Source organism: Malania oleifera, chromosome 4 (assembly GCF_029873635.1).
Source record: "Malania oleifera isolate guangnan ecotype guangnan chromosome 4, ASM2987363v1, whole genome shotgun sequence".
Classification (NCBI taxonomy): domain Eukaryota; kingdom Viridiplantae; phylum Streptophyta; class Magnoliopsida; order Santalales; family Ximeniaceae; genus Malania; species Malania oleifera.
Genome location: NC_080420.1, coordinates 77,092,757 through 77,114,106, shown reverse-complemented (window position 1 = coordinate 77,114,106; position 21,350 = coordinate 77,092,757). Strand labels below are relative to the sequence as shown.

General features: G+C 37.5%; 1 protein-coding gene across 1 annotated transcript; it reads left to right on the top strand.

Annotated features, from left to right (window-relative positions):
• The first annotated feature begins 709 nt into the window (after positions 1-709).
• Positions 710-21,114, top strand: LOC131153638 (uncharacterized). The gene is made up of 4 exons (XM_058106088.1): positions 710-1,128; positions 1,286-1,339; positions 12,993-13,115; positions 20,604-21,114. The coding sequence occupies exons 1-4, from the start codon at positions 1,078-1,080 to the stop codon at positions 20,736-20,738; spliced, it is 363 nt and encodes a 120-aa protein (XP_057962071.1). The 5' UTR covers positions 710-1,077; the 3' UTR covers positions 20,739-21,114.
• Positions 21,115-21,350: the final 236 nt, after the last annotated feature.

The window sequence follows — 21,350 nt, the reverse complement described above, 5'->3', positions numbered from 1 at the left end:
AAAGATCCAGATCAGGGTCGAGAGAGGGAGAGTGACTGTTGATGCCATCACGCCAAACTGAGCAAGAGGGAGAGTCGAGATCGTGAGAGGGAGGGGGATGGGCTGTATAGGCACTCAGGCAGATAGCGTGCGGCGTGGGTGACGGCGTGCGGCACAGGTGATAGTGACGACGTGCGGTGTGGGCAACGGCAACGGCGTGTGGCGTAGGTGACGACGATGGCGTGCAGTGTGGGTGACGGCGATGGCTGGGCTGCTAGAAGCCTAGAACCGAGAGGAGAGGATCGAGATGAGAGGTTGAGAGAGTGAGAGAGGCTGAGAGAGTGAGAGCCGAGAGGCTGAGAGCCAGAGGAGAGCGAAGCTGAAGCACCAAAAGGCGAAGGTTGAGAAGAATCAGAGGAGAGTGAAGCGCAGAAGGCCGAAGGCTCCGGGATTTTTGGTTAGGGTTGGAGTCGGTGGACAGTGAGTGATATATATGACATAAAGGAACCAAATTAACGGGTCACCCGGCGGGTGACCCGCCCAAATCCGGTTGAACTCGGTTATAAACGAGTCAATCCGTGACCCGCCCAAACCCGATTGAACCCGATTATAAACTGGTCAATCCATGACCCGCCCAATTATTAAACGAGTCGACTTCTTTAAATTCAAACCCGTTTTAAATAAGTGGATCCGGGTGACCCAACGGGTTATGACCCGTTTTGCCATGCCTACATAAAATTGAAATCTCGCCCCCTTATTGCTTTTCCGATTTCCATTAATTTCAATTCTAATTTTGATTCTGATTCCAACTCTAATGTTTTCAGAGTTAGGAGTCGGCATTGAGGTAGAGATAATAGGTGAGATAAATTTTTAGTGAACAGTTGGGGGAAAAAATTCATCCACCCAACTTGCGCGCGCGCAGCGGCACAGAGCTAGGGTTCAGACTTCTCATCTCCCATTGTGTGCGAGCATACGCGAGTCATAGATTTTATTCTGATGTATAAAGATACATAGCACATAGATATAGATATTGATATAAAGGTTCGAGAGAAGCAACGCGACTGATCAGAATACATAATTCATAATTCACAGTGGAAAATGAAAGAGGAGGTTCTAACATCCATCAACTCCTCCAACATCGGTTATCAGGTTTGTATTCCCTCCTAACACAGCAATTTTTCTTTCATTTTTTTTGTTATTTAGAATTTGGAATTCTTTTCTTCGGATTTTTTTTGGGTCTTTCCTAGATTGCTGTTTAGGGTTTTTGTCAGTGGTACTCATTTTTGTTCCTTGGGGTTTCTTGCAGCTTTTGAAGAAGCACGGTTGGAAAGAGGGAACTGGTCTTGGTGCTTCCCAGCAGGTCCCTCTCTCTCTACGCAATTCACTCAGTTTTTATTTAGATCACATCTCATATATATATATATAACTAAATTACTATCTGTTAGCTTTGTGCTTAAGCGATGTTTTAGGGTTTTATTGTTTGGCCAAATTCTGGAACAGTTTGCAGTGGAAGGTCATTGATTTTTCTCTGCCCATATTAAAATTTACCATGATGCTTTTCTGTATTTTTTTTTTCTTCTTTTCCCTTGTTATTCTCTGGTTTAAGTTGTTTATATTGCAACATCTTCTATGTAGAGTCAATGAGATTTACGACATAAAAAGGCTAGTTATAGCTAAACTTCTAACAAAAATTTTAGACCAGGCGACTAAACAGTTGATCAAAATCTATGTTTTTCGTCAAGTTAGTTTACATTTTTTTTTTTCTCTCTGTATTTTAGAAATTTAACGCTTTAAACATACATAATTCTATATGTTAAGATAGAGGGAAGAAATACAAGAATAGAATCAAAATAGCAAGCTTCCTAAGAAATACAGATTCCATATTGTAGACTTTAAATAAATTGCAGTGAGTTTTAATTGTCTCATGCATAAGAGTTACTGTGAGTGTTAGAGTTTCATATAGGGTTCTTGTGATTTGAGAGGAGAACTTTACTGTCCATTACTTTCACTAAGTTTTTTGAGCATGAGTGCAATTAAAATTTTGCGATGAAAATTCTAGTGAGAAGAACACAATCAATTATAATAATAAAGTATATAGTATTAATTTAAAAAGTAGAGAAAGACTGCTCTATCCTACATAAGTGAGGAGGTGTAGATTTATCCTTAAATAATCCAACATTTCTTTGTCCCCAACATGGTTTTAAACTGCCGTTGTGACTGTTATGCGACAGATTTTTGGGTTCCTGCTATTTGTACTGCTACTGTTACGGAACCATGACAGGACTGTTACTATAAAAAAATATTATTTTTACTTTTTATACTTTTTCTTCAGAGTTTCCTCATTTTTGCTTTCTTAAATCAATCTCGATATGCCGTGTTATGGGAGGGAAAGAGAAGATTATATGAAGATGATAGCACTATAAAATTATTATTATTATTTTTTTAATATTCACAAGATATACATTAATTAACAATTCAGAATGATTTTTTTTTTTTGGGTTAAAAAAACATGTATTTTGATAATATTAGTAATTTGATATTTCTTTTCAATACTCTTCAACTTCAACTTTTTTTATTTTCTAGTTTTTCATGTCCAAGGTTTTAATACTTATATTTTTAGTGATAAATTTTATGATTATAATTGTATAATTTTAAAGCTTAGGTTATACAATGTAACTCACTAGCTCATTGACCTAAATTTATTAAATTTTATTACTTTACCTAAAAACTAATAGAACTTATTTAGTTTATTGTATTTCTTATGTTACATTAATGGAGTGTATAATGTATTTTATTTTATTAGATAAGTATGTTTAATGAAAAGAAAAAATATATTTTTTTTGCCAATAGCGGTTTAGAACCGATGTAAAATTCATTATCCTTTACTAAGTGATGTTAATAAGTTGAACTAGAGGATCTAAAATATGCTAAAAATCATTTTAAGGAAGGTTTTTGAAACATGGAAATATACCAATATGCATAAACTTGTGTGTGCTTAAAAAAAAAATTCAGTCATTACACCCGCTTCCTGTAATGTAGCGTCTGGTAATCCTGCTTCCCACTGCTCCTGTTAGTATTTAAAATCATGTTACACAAGACCCACAAAGTTGCAGCCCATTCACACTGCCATTGTACTTTTTCCTTTTTATTTATGCCAAAATCCTCAACATCAAAAGAAAATCTCTTGGGGAGATATCCATGTTCTGACCAGCAAGGGTGAAAAAATTATGCCGAACAAATGCTCACCAGTGAGGGAGACATCCACGTTCACACTAATGACTTGGTGCAGACGAGGATGCCTAATAAAGCAATCAGTTCAGATATTTGTGTGGTGTGCTTAGATTCTAATCTAACATGAGAGCAATTGTTTCTTTTTTGTCCAATGAGCCAAAAAAAGTTCGTGATGAAATATTCCAAAAGCATCCCCAAGCCAAGTACGAGCATCACTCCAAGGATGAGGACTAAACGAATACAGGATTACCATTGAATCCAGTGGCTCACCTACTTCTATCATTATGATTTTGGAAAAATAAAAAATAAAAATAAAAATCTCGCAAAAAAGAGTTCCCCTTCTATGAATTAAAGAGATAGAGAATTATGCATGGAACAGAGTCTAAAAAGATGAGAGAAGGCGAATTGGCCACTCAATGATCTAGGAATGAATAGCATTTTCATTCCCAACCCTTTGGAAAATAACTAGAAAAACCAGGTGATAAATCTGAGAGACAAACTTCTGAGAACTCGCATGAGTTGCATAAATGCATCTGGCAATATCTCACCTAATTCAAGGCACACCATACTTCCATTTAGTAATTTTGTGCTTAAAGGACTCTGTTTCTAAAGGAAACTGGGGCAAACATTTCCCACTAAAGGAATGCTTTTAACCACTAAGTTCCCAGGACCCAAACCAAGTTTTGACTAAGGCCTCCTAACCACTACCCCCATAAAGGAAGATTTAAGTAATTCAATGGCCAATACAAAACTGAACAACCTAGTGGAGATCTGAACTCCTCAATCTCTTCATGGCCCATATCAATCCCTGCCAAACCAGTCTTCCCCATATTAATTTTCAAACTCGAAGATTTCTTAAAAAATCTCAGCAAAGCAGGCCTTTTCTTTGTAGCAACATTCTCCGAAAAGAAAATGGTATCATATTATCATTGCCAATCCTAAACCCCTTCACAGCCCCTAATCGTTGAGCTTGTAGAACACCAACTCTATCACATTAAACACATTGGCTACCATTGTAAACAAGAAACAAGACAGAGGATCCTGCTGGTGAAGCCCAAAGGACGCTATAAGCCAATCCTAGGCTGACCAGAAATCCTTACTACAATTTGGTGGGAATGTACCATTTGACCTTCTATGGCATCACTTGAGAAATCCTTGGCCAAGGTGGATTAGAAAGCTGCTTCCAATCTTAGTATTGGAGTCATGATCATTACGTCAGGCATATATGATTGAGTTTGGATTTGACAGTAACAATACACCCCTAGTGGTTCTTTGGAGACATTGCTTGATGGAAGAATTGTATTGCATGAAATTGTTGATGAGAAGGTTCTCACGCACCTTTGTGGATGACCAGAGGTTTGATGTTATTGGTTTTCTAAATTTTCAAACTGAAATTGAACAATCGTCGATTCAACAAAAATCTAAACTGCAGTTAAACTGGTTCAGTTCGGTTCCCATCAGTTTTTTAAATAATACTAATGGTTAACCAAAAAACAAACTATTTTTAAACTTGAGCTAAGCAACTAAGCCCAGCCCAAGGCCCGAGGCAATAAACCCCAGACCCACCCCATGCTCTGCATAGCATGTTAGGGCTCCAGGTCATCGCAGTGAAGAATGTGAAGTTGGGAGGGTTTTTTTATAGGAGTGAGGACTGACATTTCCTCATCTAAATTATGTGGGACAAGCTACCCACTGTCAATGCCAGCCCAGCCTTTCCAAATGCTCATTGCATGTTCCTAGTTGAGTGTCCCACATTGACAAAAAGATGAAGTAGGAGAGCCTTCTTGCTCTATAAAAACTTAATCTATTATCCTTTGTTTGTGATGAAAAATTAATAAATGTAAAAAAAAATACAAATACATGCATCTAACATAAATATTATAAGAAAACATATGCATATATATAATTCTATTTTTCTGTTTGATTTCACAATAAAACTCAATTATTTTTATTTTTTATTTTTTATTTTGTTGCGTTTGCGTGTTATCCATTTACTGCTGTCAGATACATCATGGTCAAAATACCTAGATGATTACTGTTGTTGGGTGTGGCTTTTGGATAACATAGAATGTCTTTTGTTGTTCTAGATTTGGGTCATTCTTGAAACCTAAGATTTGTATAATTACTTGCCCATTTTTAAAATATATTCTACATGGTCTCCATTAGGAGTAAGCTTTCAAAGTTCGAACTTCTTAACCTCCAGGATCAGACAGCCGCAAACCCATCTTGTCTTGTAGTTGTTGAGCTTCTTTTTCCTTTGGATTAATCTCCATCGTAGAAGACATGGGGGTAGACAGAAATCACAAAATACCATCCCTGATCTGATATCTCAATTATTGCTATTTATCTATTTCTTATTTCACAATCCTCAAAAATAGGAGTATTCTCTAAACCTTTAAGCGGAGTTGCTAATGTGCACAAAATGGCTTCAACACATGGAGTTTGAACCATGCCCATATTGTTCGTGAACCTCGTCCAATAGCAATCCACCATCACAAGCAAGCTTTTATCTAGATACATCACCCCAATTTTTTTCGTTAAACCATCTCCCTATGTACTCTTTTTGAATCCCCATTTAAGCCATTCAAAGCTTTCTCAATATAATAACTACCACTCATCCATATTCCATTTCAAAACCTTTTCAAAAGTTTATTCACCCAACAAGTATAAACCTTGGTAGGGTGGATCACTCAACCTTCTCATTGTCCTTACTGACAACCAGAGACTCTCTCTTCCATTTCACCCACATGAGCATTCACTAATCTCTGCTTCACATTCATATTCAAACCCTTAGCATTCACTAATCTGTGCTTCACATTCATATTCAAACCCTTAGCACCTTTGGTAAGATTTTGGGCTGTTTTTATTTTAGATCTTCAAAATTTGTGCATATGATGCATCCTTGTTGATTTGGATTTTGGAATGTGTCAGGATGAGGATCAATTTGGAACTGCTTTGAAGCAAGAAACTAGGTTTAAAATTGATTTTCTTTTGTGATGATTTCTTGGACACACATCAATTTGGACGAAAAAATAGCAACTTATATTTGCTCTCGGGTTTGTCCATTTCTTGTCACTGGGTGATGGACAAAACACGGTGATCTTGGTCCCCAATCATGGTGGCCACCGGCCAGAAACCCCAATTCAGAACAATATTGTTTCCTCTCTTCCCATGATGCCATATGATTTGATGTGAAATATTCTTTCCAAAAATTATTTTTCAATATTATAGAATTTGGTAAAAGAAAATTACATTTTCTGGAATATTTTGAATAGTTGATGTTGAGAAATTAAGTAAAATGGAAGACCTAAACTCAATGATAGGTCTGTCCCTTTATTTATAATATATGTAAGTACAATAGGAATGACCATAATATCCTTACTAACTCACACTTATTACTAACAAAACTAACACATAATAATAATAATGCTAAAAGACTAAATGACCATTAACACTCCCTCTTATGCTGGAGCATATATATCATATGCTCCTAGCTTGTTACAAATGAATTTCACACGAGCACCTCCCAAGGCTTTAGTGAACAAATCAACAAGCTGAAATTCAAACTTCATATGGGTGGTTGTAATGAGCTTATGTACAAGTTTCTTTTGAATAAAGTGGCAATCAACTTCAATGTGCTTTATCTGCTCATAGAAGATAGGGTTGGAGGCAATACAAATAGCAACTTGATTATCACACATCTGCTCCATAGGCTGAGATTGTAGACAACCTAGTTCTTTCAACATGTTCTTCAGCCAAACAAGTTTACATGTAGTGCGCGCTATAGCCCTATACTCTAACTTAACACGCAACCTAGCAACCATTGTTTGTTTTTTACTTTTCCAAGACACCAAATTACCTCCAATAAAGATACAATACATGGTTGTGGATCTTCGATCATAAGGTGATCCAGACCAATCTGTATCTGTATATCCCTGAATATAAGTGTGACCCCGATCCTGTTATAAGCGACCTCCCCTTGGTGCACCTTTAAGATATTTCAAAATGCGAATTACTGCATCATAGTGACTTGTTCTTGGGAAATCGAGAAAATGACTCACAACACTTGTTGCAAAGGATATGTTTGGTCAAGTGACTATGAGATAATTCAATTTTCCAACAAGTCTCCGGCACCGACCTGGGTTAGGCAACAAATCACCCATATCTAGCATTTACTTACTATTGGGATCCATGGGTGTATCAACAGGTTTGGATCCCAACTGCCCTGTCTCATCTGAAAGATCAAGAACATACTTCTTTTATAACAAGACAATTCCTGTATGAGATCTTGATACTTCTATACCCAAGAAGTACTTCAATGGTTTCAAGTCTTTGGTCTGAAACTTTGGAGAAAAAACTTTAGGTCTTGGACGTCACTATCATCATCACCAATGATCACAATGTCATCCACATATACAATAAGCAAAAAATACTGCTCGGTGGAGTATGACTATAAAATACAAAATCTATTACACACCGATGAAGGAGTGATCACAATGTCATCCACATATACAATAAGCAAAAAATACTGCTCGGTGGAGTATGACTATAAAATACAAAATCTATTACACACCGATGAAGGCCAAACTCAAGTACTACAACACTAAAACAGCAAACCATGCTCTTGGAGATTGTTTTAATCCATACAATGACTTTGTGAGCCAACATACTAAGTTTGACTCCCCTTGAACAACAAACCCAAGGGGTTGCTTCATATATACCCTCTCATGAAGATCACCATGTAGAAAAGCATTCTTCACATCTAGTTGATGTAGAAGCCAATGACAAGTGGTGGCTAAAGAAATGAACAAATGTACTTGGGGAAAGTTTAGCAACCAAGGAGAATGTGTCGAATGATCCAAACCATACACCTGCGTATACCCCTTAGCAACAAGGTGGGCCTTTGGACAAGCCACAAAACCATCAGAATTGACTTTCATATTGTACACCCAGCGACAATCAATCACAAAATTTTCAGGAGGAAGAGGTGCCAAATACCAAGTATCATTATCATGTAGTGCACGCATCTCTTCTATCATTGTCGTCCTCCACCCAGAATGGGATAGGGCTTCAGAAATAGATCTTTAAAGAGCAACAGAAGACAAAGTAGTAACAAAACAATAATAAGAGGGTGACAATAAATCATAACAAACAAAATTAGAGATTGGGTGTTGGGTACAAGTGTGTTTACCTTTTCAAACAACTATTGGAGGATCAACATCATGAGAAATAAGATCATTTGATGAAGGAACTAGAGGCACAACAGTAGAAGCTGGAGGAGGTACTTCCCCTTTGAGTTGCTGTGTGTATACCTACAAATTGGGATGATTCAAGCGACGAGAAGAACTCAAACTGGATGAAGATGCAGGAGGATTAAACACAGATACTAGGTTTGGGTATGGAAGGCAAGGTAGAGGAAGGGACTTATAAAGGTCAACAGAACACAAGGAATAAGAGGAGTATGGTGTAGACTCAAAAAAGGTGTTAGCAGTAACAGAGATAAAGAATCGATGTAAAGTAGGACTATAACATTGATATCCCTTTTGAGTATAGAAATAGTCTAGAAAAATACATTTGATAACACGAGGATCCAACTTATCCATTCCTGGAGATAACTGATGGACAAAGGACATAACCAAATATACGAGGAGGAAGGGAGAACAAAGGAGCCTTAGGAAAGATAACTGAATATGGGATTTTACCACCAAGGACAGAGGATGTTGTTTTATTGATGAGGGAGCAAGCTATGAGCACAACATCACTCCAAAAGACTTTGGGGACATTCATTGGATACAATAAGGTATGAGTGACTTCAAGAATATAACTATTTTTCTGCTCTGCAACTCCATTTTGTTATGGAGTGTGGGCATAAGAGGACTGATGTATCATATCAGAGTTAGTCATATAAGTACTGAATTGGGTACTGAAGTACTCCTTAGCATTATCACTATGAAGCATCCTGACTGGCATATCAAATTGAGTCTTTATTTTGGAACAGAAAGCACAAAAGATATCAAACAACTCGGAACGATCTTTCATTAAATATAACCAAGTCATCCTAGAGTAGTCATCAACAAGTGTAACAAAGTACCAAAATCCCAACTTTGATGTCGCATGACTAGGACCTCAAATAGAAGAATGGACAAGCATGAAAGGACTAACCACCCCGTTTGTCAACCTGGGGAGCAAAAGGGAACACGATGATGCTTGCCCAATTGACTAGACTCACACACAAGATTAGACACAAAACTTAACACTCAAGACTCGACACAAAACTTAACACTCAAGACTCAACACAAAACTTAATGTTGGAACTAGCTTATTCAACTTGTCCAAGGAAAAATGACCAAGGCGACAATGGATTTGAAGTGGTGTAGCTGCGATTGTGTAGGCAATGGATGGAGAAGGCGACTCAAAGTAGTAAAGTCCACAAACCTCACGTCTTATGCCAATTGTCTTTCCGGTCTTCAGATCCTGAATAACCATAGAATCTGGAAGGAATGTGATAGAACAATTTAGTGACTTTGTAAGCTTACTAATTGACATAAGATTGAAAGGAGATTTAGGAATGTATAAAGTAGAAGAAAGAGAAACAGAAGGAGTACGATTTACTGTTCCTATCCCCTTAACAACAATAGTGGGCCCATCAGCAAGGGTAACTTGAGGGAGATTTTTAGGATATTGGAGATCAGAAAAGGAGTTGGTTGCACTTGTTATATAGTCAGTGGTAGCAGAATCTATAATCCAAGGACTAGTAGGAAGGATACCAGATGACATGTTGACTGTAGGACTACCTTTCTGGGCAAAATAAGCAATGTGATAAGATGCTTGTTGAGACAATTGATACTGTAAAACCTCGAATATGCCTCCATTGATATAGTCACATTATGCGGTTCACTGAAACAAGTGACTTATGAAGGAATCATACTTTTGGGATTTGCAAATGCCATCCCAACATTGACAAATGCAGACCAATGATCATAAGAAACTCACACGCAACCCCAAGAAAGCAACACTTAGCACTAGAACAATAGGATAGGTGAACCATCGAAACTACCATGAACAAATCACCAGCAACCTCAGATGCAGCCCAAGAAAGAAACACTGACAGGCTCGCACAAAAAAAAAAAAAAAAGCTTATGAGCACTGCCACTACCCCAATAAGTTCACCAATGACCGTTACTAACACCGAACAACAACTAACGAATTACCATGAATGCATTGTCACAACAAAGATTGGATCTTGGAGCAAAACACATGCCCAACAGGTTGATATTTTGGTATATGGAAGGAATTAGAATAGTGAATCAAAAAACACAGCAAATCCCACTGTGTCAGACCCAAAAAACACAATAACAATTGATAACAGCTTCACAAAGCATCAAACAATCGTTCCTTGGGTGCCGCATTACCACGGACGAGGTGAACAACGCACCAACGGAGATAGAACTGCCACAGCCTCACAACTGGACATATGAATGCTGCCACAGCTCCAAAAAACTCACAAAGAAGCCTTCACAAGCCTTGAACAGACATTAACCAAATGCCGCGAGTGCATAGTTAGAAAAGGCTGAATATGAGCAGAAAACTGACCTAACAGCTTGATAATGTAGTCTAGGGAAGGAATCAGAGCATGGCAGCAGAAAAAGAAAAAAGAAAAAGGTGGCCGTAAATTCACTCATGCGCTGGCGCGTGGGGTTGGTCTTGCCAGTTTTTGGTCGGCGCATGGGGGCATGTGGAGAGCCCTCTGGCGATGGGGTTTTGTGGGGTGAGTCATCGGGGGAGGGGGGTCTGTTTATGGGTGTATGGTTGGTTTTGTGAAATAATATGGGATGGAGGTGAATCTAGGAAGGACAGCCGTGGGAATGGTGTTTTCTGGCGATGGCTGAGGAGAGTAGGGTTTAGTTTGGATCACGCTCTGATATCATGTTGAGTAATTGGGTAAAATGGAAGACCTAAACTCAATGATAGGTCTCTCCCTCTATTTATAATATTTGTAAGTACAATAGGAATGACCATAATACCCTTACTAACTCACACTACTAACAAAACTCTAACACATTAAAATAATAATGCTATAAGACTAAATAACCATTAACAGTTGAAGACAATATATATTTTTGGAAATTTTCATGTGGAAGTTTGTTGGTAAGCGATATCAATTCGGAAGTTCTAAGTTTCCATGAGGTTTTACATAGTATGTGAAGCCTAGGTTTGGGCTTTTGATATGGCAGTGTTTTTTAATTCCTCATGTGACAACAAGCTTATGTAGCACCGTAATTTGAAATTTTGAATTTTGAAATCCAAGTAAAAGATTAGGGTTAGCCTAATGAGATTAAGGATACCTTAATCCATGGTTAGTAGAAGCAATAAATTAAATAATCATATGGTTTTCTCTCTTGTTATTTAATTCTATGCATAGTGATGTATTGTGTTTATATGTCCTTGCTATACTGTCTAATGCCAACTTTTCAGTTATTAATGGAGAGCCTAAACTGTTTTCAGGCTTTGACAGGGTTTAGGCAAGGGAATCCACTCTCACCTTTTCTGTTTGTTCTTCTTGTTGATGCCTTGAGTAGATTGATTTTTTAGGGATGTTGATAGAGGTTTTGTTAGAAAGATTGGGGTGGGGAGTGAGGGGGTCGTTGTTGCATCTCTAGTTTGCAGATGACACTAGTTTTTTCTTGGAATATTATGGGGAGTCTTTTCAGATGTGATTACTTTTTGCTATTATTTGAGAGGGCTTCTGATTGAAACATAAATATGTTAAGAGCAGGGTGGCTTTTATTAATTTGAGTGAGTCTAGATTTTTGGGGTTGTCCTCTTTTGCAGGTTGGGGTATTCTTGATTGGCGTTTGACGTATCTTGGGGTGCCTTTGGGTGGTAATTCTAGGTTGGTTTTTTTTTTGGAACCTTGTGGTGAAGGTGTCCAAGTGCTTGGATGGGTGGAAAGGGTGTTTTATTTTCTCTAGGTGGATGTATCACCCTCATTCAAGTTTCCCCTTTTTTAGTATTCCTTTCTATTTCTTGTCTATTTTTAGAATTCCTGTGGGGGTTGCTCGAAATCCTCAGCTTACCACTCCTATGGTAAAAGTTACCCAATTCATGATGTTAATTTCAGATGAGTTTTTATTTTATCCCTTTTTTATTTACAATTTCTTTCTTCTATTAACAAAATAAAAAAAAAAAAAAAAAGGTGATGTTTCTACTTGTCATTTGTGGGTCTAGATAGAAAATGTTTTAGAGTAGTATCAGGGAAGGGAGTCAAAAATAAAACTCTAAGCATTCTGGAAGTATCTAGAGGCATGTCTTCAGAACGTCCAAGAAATATCAGCATTTGACAAGGACATGTTTTGTTTATAGAAATGTTGATTCTATCGTATTTTCTTCATGAAAGAAAGGAAAAAAACATCTTTTAGCAACTCTACCTAGGGTATTTCATTCTTCAATGTGATGCTAGTGAGCAAAGTGCCAGATCTAATTATGTTTATGCATGATGTTTTCCCACATACCATTGATGCTGTGATACTGAAATAATCTGAAACACACACTGCAAATCTGTTATAGCGTGCAACCTTGTGCAAGAAAATTATAATATTTCATTGGGTGTCCGTATTCCATGCATCAACAGTAATTTGTTTCAGCCTTTTCATTTTTTGTTGTTGTGTTTGTCACCATCTGCAAAATCCAACTTTTTGAGACTAGATTTTGTTGAGTTGAGTTGTTTACTTAGAATATAATGTCTATGGCAAGTTTAACTAATCAATCTATGGTGTAAACAGGGAAGGTTGGAGCCAGTGCAGGTAAATTTGAAGACAAATAAGCGAGGCCTCGGAGCAGATAAAGTAAAGAAGAAGAGATCGCAGCTCTCTGAAAATGACGTCTCTAATGCGAAAAATGATGAGGTCAGTTCCATTTACTTATTATCAACTTTTCTTTTTATGCACTTTCCTCCTTTTTTTTTTGGGGGCTTTTTTTATTTACTTATTTTTTGTTTTGGGGTGTCCCCTTTGTGTCCCGGGGGGGGGGGGGGTGTTGTTGGCATTGCTGGATGGAAGTGGCAGTAAATGAACCTCATTCAATCTATCCATGAAACTATGTATTTAAAATTGTAGGGAAAGAATATGTAAGCCTTGGTGTATTCCCAAGAGGGGGGGTGAATTGGGTATTTAAAAAATTTGTCTCTAGGTCAATCGGTTTAACAGTTGTATTATTCAACTTAAGGTCTGTTTATGCAATTGTAAACTCAATCATTCACAATAGTAAAATATAAACATTCATGTGCTAGAATTTAAAATGAAGAAATTAAAAGCACGTACAAGAAATGTTCAGGGTTCGACCAACCGTGCCTACGTCCTCGCCTCTAGTTCGCAAGCTCGAGGATTCCACTAAAGCTCACTTAACGGGTGGAGTGGCACCGATTACAATTAGGTCAATTAACGGGGCTGACCTCAACCAACACGTCTTACCAGGATGGTGCACCTAACTTTCCTAACCGGGTCTAAGTTAGTCCGAGACTATTCAATAAGGCTAGTCTCTCTCTTCAGGCTCGCGATTGGAATACAAATGATATAAAATATTGTACACGGAAATGCTTCTTACACAAGCTGAAATGTACCACTACGTACAATATAAATAATGCACTTCAAGTATGTATGAACTATAAGCTCGGTGCTCTACATGTGCAATCAACACTCAATAAGATGTATAATCTCAAATATGCACAGAGTGTTTTAACAAGCTAATCTTTGAAAGCGAAGTATATCAAATCTCAATATCAAATATAGTGTTTCAAAGATACTAGCAATAATATTCAAACGAACTCAAAAAATACTTTCTCAAATATATCTAGCACAAGAGTTGTTTGAAATATAGTTTTGTAAAATATTTTGCACACAAAAATAAAACTATAGGAATCTTGTAATGATAATGCAAAGATCCTTAAGCTTTTGAGTTCATCCCAACACAAAATTTTATCAATAAAAATCTGTGGGATAAACTATGCTAAACTCCCCAAAATCAATATCAAATATTCAAGCAAAACAATGGGAGTATTAGCAATACCTAATAAGCATTAGCACAATTTGTAAACTCTCATAATGCTAAGATGTATCAAGGGAATGAATATATGAGAGTATTTGGAGTGGAATAGGCAAAAATAGGTTTTTTGAGATTGAGAGGATTTTTCACTAATTATATTGCTAATCTCCCCTTAATTTTGCAAATGAGCCCCTATATATAAAGAATGACAAAATTATAACCGTTGAGGACATGTAGGGTATCTTAAAATTATTTTAAAACGGTTTAGTAAAATTAACCCTGTTTAATTAAATTTAACTCCGGTAAAAAATAATTTAACCTGCGAGATTCAGGTGCCCGATCTGAGGTTCGAGTGCCCGAATAGACTCAATAAAAAAAAACATTTTAAGGAGTTCGGTCGCCCGAGTCTAGGTTCGGTTGGCTGAACAAAAGTCAAAAACATTTGCCGTGCGGTTCGGGTGCCCGGTGCTAAGTTCGGTCGCCTGAGGCCTGATTTGAACTATGAGGATCGGTCGCTCGGGTTGGTGAAATGTTCCCTTTAAAGGGTTCGGTTGCCTGAGGGACATAAGGTTAGTTTGGGTTCGGCCGCCCGAAGCCAGGTCAAACTGTTGACATCCCAACGGTTCAGGCGCCCGAGGTGTTTTGAACACCTGGGGTTCGGTTGCGCAACCAACCTCTCACATATTTTTAATTAAGTCCAATTTTTTTTCTTCAATTAATTCCTCTGATATTTTAAGTGATGTTGGGGACTTTCTTACGTGCTCGTGTTGGGACCTAGGGTCTTTCTAAGGCCTTTTTAAGTACGTCAAAAAACCTGGCGTCAGTCGACCGAAGGGTGCTCCCTAAGTTTTTTCTAAGGTCTTGAGCTTGTAGTTCCTACATGCATGATATGCATTAAATATTACAGACCTTTTTCCTATTTACTATTACAGACCCGAATTGAATGATAATATAAATTACAACATCAACTAATCTTCAGGGTCTTTTGGCTTTAAGCTTTCATGTGCCATCAAATATGAACTTGCCAATAAGAACCTGCACACAAACTTGAAAGCCATCAAATACAAAGAGTATTTGTCATTATCAAAACCGGGAATGACCCATAGGGTCAACAGAATACTTTTGAATGATTTAAAAGGAGATCCCTTCCTTGTGAATGTCTCTCTGTCGATTGAAGATATACCTACTCTTATGTTTGATGTTGTTGTAATTATATCTAGACTGATGCAGGGGCAGCATCAGGTATCTGCAGCCATGAAAGGATGTAGGAGAGAAGGGAAGAAAAAGAGGGAAGAGAGGAGAGAGGAGATACAAGGGGGAAGCTCACATTCACTTCAAATTCAAGTTGACCAACTGCCTACAACTTGGCTTTCACACACTAGTTATAAGAAAGCCTCTTCACATGAAATTACGCATAGACCCCTAAAAGTATATTTACATTGCAAACATACCCTAGAATACACAAATACTACAAACAAGCCCCCAACATACATAATCCTAATACAAGAAAACTAAAGACACATAATTAAACAACTAACTAACTAAGTACATTTGTGTTTAGGACCCAATAAACCATTGGCCCTATTCTTTGACATAGGCCTCCAAATTGGGTCGATGATCCTTCCAAATACTCGCTTCTTGTCCTACATCAATTCCCTTTTTCTAAAAAGAACTAGACCCCGTCGAGTTGAGGAAATTACCAAGGAGCCCATCACCATGAATATAATTATCTTATTTCTTAAGAAAGGAACCAGCAGTATGCTTCAACTAGGTGAGTGGGAGAATTCATGATGACATCAACTAATGCTCCTTGTTGTCAATGGAGAGGGAATAAATATTCTTGTATCCATCATGCTTAACCTTCCTATCAAATTACTGTGGACAACCCAAAAGGATATGACAAATTTTGAGAATAAGGATATCACATTGCATAGTCTCCAAAATGGAACCAATCTGGAAGGTAAGCAAGCGATGATCCTGGACCTTCAAGTTGATATTATTCACCCAAACAATTTTGTATGATTCAGGATGAGGCTCAACTTCCAAATTTACCTTTGTGCAACTATCAGGATCAATTAAAAAAGCACAAAGCTGCTTTTGGCATATCACCTGAGTTTGGAAGATGTTGGCCTGCCTCCAATCTTTTTCTTTCTTCAATCTTGTGGGAAGAGAGCATATGTTGAAGCACTAAACTGATTTTCACATTGCCATCATCATCTAAGTCACTTGGGATTTCTGTTCCAGCTTCAACTACTTGAATGCCATCATAATCATCATCTTCTTTTTCCGCTACAGCCATGACTTGGTTAGGACATTGTGCAGCTTGATGCCCAAAGCCTTGACATTTAAAGAATTTAAGTGATTGTTGGCTCTTATAAGTTGTTTTGGAATGCTTGGGAGTCTTCCAAGGGGTATTAGTCTGAATTCCTTTACCCAGTTGCTCAACTATCTTCTCTTGTATAATTCCACTAGTATTCTTCCCAAATCGAAGGGCTGATATAGCTCTAGGGGGATTACATTGCATATCCTCCTCAATCTGTTTGGCAACTTGTACTGCATCCCCAACTGTAATTAGACGGCATGCAGCAAGGTTGGAGGCAATAGCTAGCTTCAACCCTTTTCTGTACAAAAGTATCATCGCATCCTCTTTTTATTCCATGTCAGCACAAGTAGCCAAATGATAGAATCTACTAGTATACTCTGTAACTGTCTTTTCTTCTTGCTTTAAATGGAGTTGGAGATGAACATGATAATTGGGAGGCACCAATTGCTCCTGCATGGCTCACTTCATCTCATCCTGTGTTGTGATCTCACCAAATCTGCTTCTTCTAAAAGTCTCCTATTGTTTAATCTGCCAAATTCGAACAGTTCCCTTCAATTTTGATTCAGCCAAGCACAACTTTCTAGCCTCATTCATGTTATACCATCGGAAATATTACTCCAAAGAATATACCCTATCATCAAATTCATCAGGAGAATCATCACCATTAAAATTTGAGACTTACTAGTTTAATTCCCTTAAATGATTATTTCAGCCTTCATACAAAAAAGTGTGAGGGATAGCAGATATTCCACCATCTTGTTTGGTAGGAAACCCCATGGGCCTTTTACCTAAGGCTGCAACTTCGGCTGTTAGCCTACTCAAAGCATTGGTAATAGTGTCCAAGGAATTTTCCATGTTTTTGTAGCCTTCCGGATAACCATTCCACCTTTGTATACGATGCAACATTGGTCAACATAATGCAATCATATATCATTTAAGGATTCTTAATTGATTTGTAAACAAGCCTTAATTATTCATGCAAATCACAAATTTCACTCTCAATTATTTAAGAACAATCTTCAATTCGTCTTTAATCTTTAGTATCATGTAGAAATGAAATGCATTCACTTAGAAAACTCACAAATGCAGCAATAGAACTCACGCTTCCACAATATCAAGTCCGAAACCAAAATATCATGCTGCAAATCAAAATCTCAGGAGAAAACACCAAATTCTCGTGCTTGGAACCAATTTCTTGCAATTCTAGCAGCAGGAGTCGTCTGGCAGAATCTCACTTGCAGTTGCTGGTGTGTTGGGCTTGTGCACTACTGGTGAGGGTCCTCCTGTGATGACATTTGGGGCTAGGGGAGATCAAGGGTGAGGATTGCAGTGGTGGGGGTGGTGTGATGAGAAAAGCACAGGAGTTTAGGTATTTTTGAAGAGTTGATGGCTAGGAAATTTTGGCTGCCGCATGGGGCTTCACTGGTGACCAGAAGGTGATGAAAATTTAGTGTCTCAAGTTTCGGAGGGTCCTGTTTTTGTGAGTGTGAATGGTGCTGTAAAATCTAGGCTGGAAAATAGGGTTTCAAAAAATGGACATGACTGGAATTTTCTGAAAAGTTTCAGAACTCATTTTCGGTTTTTTTTTTCTTTTTCACTGAAATCTCAGGCCACGGAGGATGGTTGAAGGGATGAAATCTGGAATTGGGATTTAGATTCCTGGATGGATTCAAGATGGTGAGAGAAACAGAAGAGATTAGAGGGAGTTGAGGGAGTGAAACAGAGAGAAGAGAAAAGAAGAATATAGAAGAAGGGAGAAGAGAAGGAAATCAGAGAAATAAGAGAAGAAAGATTAAAGTAGAAGGGGTTGCAGCAGTGTAGGACAGAAACTAGAAAGAGAACAGAACTGAGAAGAAAGGAAAGAATGCTGCTGGGCAGCAGAGGATTAGGGATAGAGCAGAACAAAAGAGGAGGGAGAAGAAGAAAAGAGAAGAAGATGGGGGGAAAATGGGGGACTGCAATGGAAGAATGAGATCGTGGTTGGGCTCTGATACCAAATGATGCTGCAGTAACATCTTGATCTGCAGCCATGAAAAGATGTAGGAGAGGTGAAGGGAAGAAAAAGAAGGCAGAGAGGAGTTACAACGGGGAACTCACGCTCACTTCAAATTCAAATTCAATTACTGCCTACGACATGGCTTTCACACTATTTATAAGAAAGCCTCTTTCACATGAAATTACATATGTTCCCTATAACTATATTACATTACAGACATACCCTTCATACACAAACACTACAAACTAGCCCCCAACATACGTAATCCTAATGCAAGCAAGCTAAACACACACAATTGAACAACTATCAAAACACATTTGGGTTTAGGACCCAATAAATCATTGACCTATTCTTCGATATAGGCTTCCAAATTGGGTCCAAATGATCCATCCAAATACTCGCTTCTCAGCCTACATCATAGACTCGCATGAAAGTTGACCACATTTGTTTCTATCTTGACTCTTCAAACCTAAAGGAATATGAAAACCTACTAAAGCATAAGATAGGATGCCAAATTGGGATAAATGGAGCGGTGCAGGAGAGGGTCTATGTCTTTGGCAGTTTTTCTGTTCATGTGAAGGATCTGTTTCATGGAAATTAGTGGGTTGATTTGATGGTTCTATCTTCATCCATGCTTCTAGTGAAAAAAGACTCAAACTCGTTTGAGAACCAATAATCTCCAAAACCAAATCAGTGTTGAGGGAAAGAAACTTTTTCAGACGTTTCTAGAGACAGCAGTCAGTTTTCAAGCACTCACTGATTTTCTTTGAGATCTTTTGTCATTGTTTTGATTGGCTTGATGTTTGTGGTATTATGGGTTTCATGTTCTACAAAATTGATGGGCTGTTGACCAGCTACGAAAACTCTTATTGCATCCATTTTGTTATTTCATTTTATTTTCAAATATAATATGGTGTTACTTTTCCATTTTATGCAATAAAATTTCCTTAGAAAATCGACCAAATATTTTTATCATTCTTGTGGATTTTTTCGGTAGTTAGCAAGGTGCAAAATATGTTGTAACGCATCTTGTTTTCAACAGAAATTTGGGGAGGAAAAGAACATCATTACAGGCAATGTTTTAAAAGGCGAAGGCGTAAGGCGTAAGGCGTAAGGCGAGGCGTTTTAACCCCAAAAGGCAAGGCGTAAGCCTTAATGCGTTGGGGCATAAGCCTTTTGAGAATTTGTTTTTTAAGATAAAAATTTGTTAAATAAATTATATATATTTAAAATAAAGTGAAAGTTAAGAAAATCACAAATATAATGTAAAAAAGAAAAACTAGATATACTTCGCAAAATACTTGTTGGCCATTCAAAAATTGCTAACTTGAATACATGACATAAATCATGACAAAAGATGGTTATATCATTACAAAATTTTAACTATTTTTATGACATAAGATACAAGACCAGTTATTTTGGAAAGGTTGAGGTTCAAGAGTTTTAGAAATAAACTTATATTATGACATTCCTTTTGTACAAACATGTAGTTAAAATTTTCTAACCAATTCTAACTTGAGAATCACACACCCAAAATGCGTAAGCCTCAACTAAAAAGGCGCAAAAGGTGTGTTTTTTGTAAAAATGCGTAAGCCTCAGCGTGTAATGCGTTTGCCTTTTTGGAATTTGGTATTTTAGATTGAGCCTCAAGGCGTTTTAAGCATGCCTTACCTTGAGGCGAGCCTCAAAGCGAGCCTCGATTGAGCCTTTTAAAACACAGATTACAGTTATTTTTTTATGCTTCAGACGATGAGAGGAGTAAAATACTTCTATACCTTTGAGGTATAACTGTGCAAAGATAACAAAATTCTCAATGAATATATGCCAACAGTTTCTGAAAAAATTTCCTTGTGTTTATGCTGTTGAACAGACTTTAACCATGAGACCTTCACCTTGGAGTCTGTTAAGCGGTGGATCCATTTGTTTTTCACATCCTGTTTTTTGAGTTTGTGGACTGTTTAGCAGTATATATTGTGTAGATTATGTAGAATAATTTTTCCCAAATGGTTCTAATTTCTTTTCTATTTATGTTAGGACCGTCCACCTTCCAAAAGTAAGACCAAAGCATGTTCTAAAAGGATGAAGAAGATGTTGGAGGAAGAAAAACGTTTGCAAGAGAAGAAATTTGAGCAGGATTTTTTCAGATTGTTTTGGCCAGATAATGTTTGATATATAAATCTCATCGTCTCCACCATGCTCTGCTCTATGTACAGTTTTTTTGCCCTAAATTCTGACTCATTAGTTTTTTTGGGCAAATTATGCCCAAGTCCTGTAGTATAAATAAATCTTAATCCCTGAAGTTTTGATTGTGGGAATTTGATCATTTAAGTTTCATATTCAGGCCTCTCCATATTTAGGGATGTCATAAAATTCGAAATATGAACATCAAGGATCTAATTGTCACAACTAAAACTTCAAGAGTACTTGCAATTCAGTAAAACTTGAAGGATTATCTCAATTCTTTTGTCAAGAAGTTTCCATGTAATTGTATTATGCATTCTGTGAATTTGGCCCAGACAGCAAGGAACTATTTACATCGCATGAATTGGTTGCTTTTGTGGTTGTGCAGAGTGAGTTGGTTTTGTGGAACTGAATGTAAATCACCAGATCCTGCATGCTTTGTGAGAGTTTTTATGGTGCCGTGCAGTTGTGTGCCTTTTGAGAGTTATTGATGTTTAACATTCTGCATGTTTTGGATCTTAAAACTACTGCAATCTGTTGATTTCCTAGAATTTGGTTATACATGACAAATAATGGTGCTAATAAATTAGCCTGGAGAGG